The sequence below is a fragment of the Anguilla rostrata genome, chromosome 16 (genome assembly GCF_018555375.3).
Source record: "Anguilla rostrata isolate EN2019 chromosome 16, ASM1855537v3, whole genome shotgun sequence".
Lineage (NCBI taxonomy): Eukaryota > Metazoa > Chordata > Actinopteri > Anguilliformes > Anguillidae > Anguilla > Anguilla rostrata.
Genome location: NC_057948.1, coordinates 31,731,968 through 31,738,070, shown reverse-complemented (window position 1 = coordinate 31,738,070; position 6,103 = coordinate 31,731,968). Strand labels below are relative to the sequence as shown.

The window sequence follows — 6,103 nt, the reverse complement described above, 5'->3', positions numbered from 1 at the left end:
ATAAAATACGATTAATTTACGAAATAGTATTTACCAGGATCCACTTGGGGATTTATGTGTACAACGACAATGAATTATTTGGCTGATTACCATACACCGAGGTTCATCTACGGATGGAAATTATTAACTACATTTGAATAAATAGTTCACTTTGCACTGCGATGCATGTTATGTAAATGTGCATACTGTATGTAAAAATTACCACAGCATCAGTGTAACACCTGAACATTTATTTCTAAATAGACAGTATGTATATAATCTGTATGCATTTTGGAGCTGATTATAAATATAGCAGCATATTTGTAATAGTAAATATAAAATTGCTTGTTGCTGTAAAATAGTTTTAAATATCTACTACAGGAACTGCAGATAATACATACTAGTTTTCATGGGATGATGCGATGTTGAGCCAGTTGATCAGTTAAGCATACTGCGTCAAATGAGATTACAAAATCAGTTATTTTTATTAGCTACTCAGGCTGACCCCTACCCCACTGAGTCAAAATACCCCAGTGCCAGAGTATTATGCTTTATGTTGTCATATTGGAATCATGATGAACATAAAACAAATATAAAATTAGAATTTCAGTGACTGCCTACGTTATTGTTATTGTTGGTTTGCAATGCCAAGACAGGCCATTGGTATTAAACCGTACATTCATGTTGGTAAAGAGATTAAATTGAGTCAAAGTAAAACAAAAGGAATCGCTTCCAACAAAATTCCCCAATATCAGACGAACAAGTCTGACTTTCATAATCTATTTAAATCTCATTGTCCTTTGTCCACTTTAGCTTTTCGTTGGTAACAAAAGTACATTGTCTTTATGCCTTCATGACTCTCGGCCTTGGATTAGCAATTGTGAATTTGTGAGAGATAAAAGTACAAAGCGACTAAATCTTAAGTCTTATCTCTATGCAAGATAACAAAATGCATATAAACCAATGTGTAAGGAGTACGGCGTTATCTAATCAGACAATCCTAGGGTCATTTGCCATCCAGTCAACCTCTTGTGCCAAGTCCAGTGAATAAATGCACCTTTAAGGCAAAAGTGTTTTGGTCGGTCTCGTGGCACAACTGGATCAGTTTAACGGAATTAATTCAAGGTGATGCTGATAACTACAGGCCCAAACCTGGTCATTTAAATGTTAGGTGTCCCTTGAAGAATCAGCTGCATTACAATACTCCCGTTTCACTTTACCTCCGTGTACCTTGTGTAGCTTGGACATCAGAAACAGTGACATCATTCCCACAGCCATTTGTTTACTCTGGTTGGTATGACAACACTGCTGCTCATTAAATGAAACCACAAAGATGAGAACTTTAAAGGTCAGATCCATCATCGTGTTTTAATCAGCCAAAAATGTTCATGACAGTTAACCAACCATGGGCCTTTCTCACGTAAAATGTGTGTCACTTGCTCTCATGACTGTGACTACACTCCAACAAAGCTACTGATGTCAAGGTTCAGATCTCCGATGGCGACAGTAACCAAGGAATCTGCGCGTGGTTACACCCCGACTTTCCAGTCAGCGGGATCAGGAAATGGTCAGCCCCCCCCCCCAAACAGACTGGATTACATCAGATGCCTCCGTGTGCTATTTGTGGGGGGGGGGGGGTGGACTGCCAGTACATGACTCATTCAGAACAATCTCAAGAATGAAACAGACAGACGGGGGAGGGGGAGGGGGGACCCACCCAACATAGAAAGCACAAAAGTGTACATAAGGACACAGTGAATGGGAGCGGACATGACTGTCTGCACAGAGAGAGAGAGAGTATGCAACACACTACAAAACAAGTGTACGTGTCCTCCAAGCCAACAGAGCTACAAGTAACCTGCAGTAAGCTGTACCTGCTCTCAGCACAGGTGAGCAGTTAAAACAGCCCCCAGGTGTGTGTGTGTGACACACCTGTCCTGGAAGGCCCCAGTGCCTGCTGGCTTCCGGTCCGTTTCAGCAACAGTGACCAAATCATCAATTAGCTGAAGAATCCACCCAGCGAACACACAATGTTCTCACGATGTTACTGGAATGTTCTTTCAATGTTACAACAGTGCTGCTGCATTTCACAACAGCGTTCTGTGAGAACGTTTGGTTGTTAGCTGGGAACCCACCTTGTTCTCTGGGCCTTTTTAACAGGCTGCTGACTGAGAGGAAACCACGAAAAAAAATAAAAATAACGGAAAACACTGGGGCTCTCCAGGGCTCGATGGATTCACACACAGTCTCACAGAACTCACAACTCACACACGAATCTGAAATGCAAATCAGCAGCGCACTACAACACAAGACAGCTTTTCCTCTTTGCTTTATTTTTTAAATTTCATCCTTTTATTTATTTATTTATTCTTGAGCAGGGTTTCCACGAATGGGAGCAAGCGTTTGGCGCACCGGGGGGGGGGGTTCTGCGGCCGCTTGTTGTCCAGTCTCCTGGTCCTTCGGCGCGGAGTCCGACCCCGAGCTAGGCTCCGCCCACACACACACACAGAGCGGACCCTCGCCTCCGGACCGACCTGGATACTTGTGCAAGAGCACTTATGAGACTAAAGTGCAGCTCAGTTGAGAAGATCTACTTCTGAAGAAAAATAATAATATTATATATATATATATACAGTATATATAGAGATAAATTTATATTTACATACAGGCGTGTGATGCGTACAGCCATGGTTTTTTTTTTTTTTTAAGGAACTTTCCTATGTGGTGAGGTGCGATGACTCCACCCAGAATGTCCCCCGTCTTTCTGGGGTGGAGAAGCTGGACAACAAGGGACCAGCCAATGAGAACGGGCGCCAAAACTGCTCACTGCTCCCCGGGAACAGCCACCAGAGGGTCTGAGGCTAAACAGCTTCTGTGACATTCAATAGCTGCCTGAGTTATTGCTGACTTTTCCAAAGTTTCATCTGTAAATCATAACGGTCAAGGAGCCTGTAAAAGTATTTACAAATTAAACCAAAATATTTATAAAGATGTTTTTTTTATCCACTCCAAATATATTAAACATACAGCTCGCGATGAGCGTTAATTCTCTTTTTTTTAATAAAATTAAATCCCAACATAATAACAATAATGCCTTTTTGTGTTTTTTTTTTTTTTTTTTTGCTGCAATTGTACACCATAGTGTAATACAAGTTCACAAATTTTCGAAGTCTAATAAAAGTTCAACATGCAAATTATCTATCAAAACAATATTGTACCTTTTGAACAAACACTGAAATTTAATTTCAGTTTCTCTAGATCCATTTTTTAGGGTTTTTTTTTTGTCTTTATTACACAACACTTTGATTTTGTTATTTACAAATAAGGGAAAAATCGCAATGCAAGTGCTGTGAATACACAGGGCTCAGTCTTCATCGCTGGAGTCCGAGTCCGACGACGACGAAGAGGAGCTGTCCGACTCCGACGAAGAGGACTCCCCTTTGTCCGAGCCTTCGGCGCCGCTGTTCCCCTTGGGGTCCGCGGACTCGCTCCCGGACTCCTCCTTCTCGCGCCTCCTCCCCGCCTCGCCCCGCCCCTGCTCCTGCGTGACGCGGGGGGCGGGCGGAGCGGCGGGGTCAGCGTTCGTGTCGAATGCGCCGGGCTGCGGCAGCGGGGAGACGGGCAGGTCGAGGCCGGGCTGCAGCAGCATCCCTGGGTACAGCATGCTGGAGAGCAGCAAGGGGTTGAGAGCCCCCGGGTGGGCGGAGCCCGAGGAGGCCGCGGCAGAAGCACTTGGTGGAATGCTGGAGGAGGAGGAGGGGGGGTCGCCGGCGCGAGGCTCAGCGCTTTCGCCCTCTGTCCTTTCGCCTTTGGGGTCCGAGCCGGGGGTCCTGGGGGTCCTGGGGGCCCTGGGGTCCGAGCTGGGGGTCCTGGGGGCCCTGGGGGCCGAGCCGGGGGTCCTGGGGGCCCTGGGGGCCGAGCCGGGGGTCCTGGGGGCCCTGGGGGCCGAGCGGTCCCCCCCCTTGCCGCGGGGTCCCTTCCTCTTGCGCTCGGCGCCCCCGGCCGCCTCCTGGGCCTTCCCCAGCAGGCTGCTCAGGCCCAGCAGGTTGGGAAGGCCGGCCATGCCGGAGAGCATCATGGGAAACATGGCGGCCAGGCTGCCGGCGTCCCCGGGCAGCCCCATGAGGCCGGCAGTCAGCTGCAGGGACTGCAGGCTCTGCAGGTTCTGCTGCAGCGCCTGCAGGCTGGACAGGTCCATGCCCGACAGCAGCCCATTGGCCAGCAGGGGGCTGAGGCCCAGGGGGGCGGAGCCTGCGTTGGCCGCCGCCGCCGCTGCCGCCGCCGCCTTGGCCTGCGTGCTCTTGGGACGCCGCCCCCGCCGGCACACCTCCTCGGGCACGATGGGTCCGGTCAGGATGCGGTCGAACATGCTCTCGGGCAGGTACCCCTAAAACAGAGGAGGAGAGGGGACCCCTCAGACCGGTGATGGAACACAGGGGGTCAGAGAGCCTTCAACATGGAGGCAAGCCAAGTCACAATACAAGCGTTTTACCATGTGACAAAACAAGTTCCCGAAATCCCCACAAAACGAATGTACCCAGTTAGTGAGGGAAGTCTGACATGGGTGAGACCTGGGGCGACACAGCTCAGGAAGTAAGAGAGGTTGTCTGGCAGTCGGAGGGTTGCCGGTTCGATCCCCCGCCCGGGGCGTGTTGAAGTGTCCCTGAGCAAGACACCTAACCCCTAACTGCTCCCAACGAGCTGATTGGTACCTTGCATGGCACCCTTTCGCCGTTGGTGTGTGACTGTGTGTGAATGGGTGAATGAGAGGCATCGATTGTAAAGCGCTTTGGATAAAAGCGCTATATAAATGCAGTCAATTTACCATTCAGCAGCATGTCTGAGCCGCCTCAGCCCGCCCTATCACAGCTCTCTCAGTGACCTCTGACCCGGCGCGTGCGATCAGACGCTTCCCTGTGACGCTGAGCGCCGTCGCTAAGGTGAAACGCCAGAGCAGCCGCGTCCCGGCGTCCTATCACAGCTCTCTCAGTGACCTCTGACCCGGCGCGTGCGATCAGACGCTTCCCTGTGACGCTAGGCGCCGTCGCTAAGGTGAAACGCCAGAGCAGCCGCGCCCCGGCGTCCGGACTCACCGACTGCTTGACCACATCGGCCCACTCCGGCGGCACGCCGTACTCCGGGTTCTCCTGCAGGAAGCGGCACAGATCCTTCAGCGGGGGGGCGAAGGCGCCGCCCACCTGTGGGAGGAGCGCAGCGAGAGCGAGAGCGTCAGCGGAGGCCCAGAGCTGCCGCGCTGTGGTGTTTACCGCCTCTGTGGGGGAGGGGCGGGGCAGGGCGGGACGGGACAGGGTGGGGCGGGGTGGGACGGGACAGGACGAGGAGGGACGGAACAGGGTGGGGCGTGGTGGGGCGAGGCGGGACGGGACAGGATGAGGCGGGACGGGACAGGACGGGGCGTGGCTGGACGGGACGGGGCGAGTTGGGGAGGGGCGGTCACGCGATCGCACCTTCCGGGCGTTCCTCCTGTTGATGATCTGCACCCTCTCCTCGCCCGTCAGGCTGTTCACGTCCATCTTGTTGGGGTTCCTGCAGCGGTGCCGCTTCTGCTTGGGCCGGACTTCCGGAAACGGGGCCTTGCTGACCCCCTGGAACGCAAACAGGGGTCACAAATCGGTCAGACCTGAATACCTGCCCTGCTACAAGGTTCTCATTAAATCTTAATCCACACTGTAGAATACAGTACTCATTCAGTAAAGGACTGCACAATTTCAATTAAGAATGCGTAAGTGTTCATAAAAGTCAACTGCCTGCAGTACAGCAGGTAATGTGGAGGTCAGGAATGCTCAGGGGTAAGAGGAGGAAGAGGAGGGACTCACGGGGATGAAGGCCCCAACGTCAGCCACGAAGCCCGGGTGCTCTCTCAGCCACAGTTCCAGGTCTTTCCTCTTGGGGGCGTCGTCTCCGGCGAGCCGCGTCCCGTCTTTCAGGTTGATGACGGGGACCCTGCTCTCCGTGTCCACGGGCCCCGGGCCCTGGCCGAACCCCGGCGTGGGGCCCGCGGCAGGGCTGGCCTTGGCACTGCCACTCCACCCTGCGGGCACCTGGGGCGGTGGAGAGAGGTACACGCTCACTGATACTGTTACTGATAGAGCAATGCACTGCT

At 52.0% G+C, this 6,103-nt stretch overlaps 1 protein-coding gene across 1 annotated transcript in view; it reads right to left on the bottom strand.

Annotated features, from left to right (window-relative positions):
* Positions 1 to 1,328: 1,328 nt before the first annotated feature.
* Positions 1,329 to 6,103, bottom strand: part of LOC135242642 (chromodomain-helicase-DNA-binding protein 9-like) — an 81,773-nt gene continuing 76,998 nt past the window's right edge. The window contains exons 38-41 of the mRNA XM_064313796.1: positions 5,817 to 6,041; positions 5,448 to 5,585; positions 5,073 to 5,177; positions 1,329 to 4,366 (exon numbers count right to left, since the gene is read on the bottom strand). Of these exons, the coding sequence (XP_064169866.1) occupies positions 3,344 to 4,366; positions 5,073 to 5,177; positions 5,448 to 5,585; positions 5,817 to 6,041 (1,491 nt within the window). The 3' untranslated portion in view covers positions 1,329 to 3,343. The remainder of the gene's footprint in view (positions 4,367 to 5,072; positions 5,178 to 5,447; positions 5,586 to 5,816; positions 6,042 to 6,103) is intronic.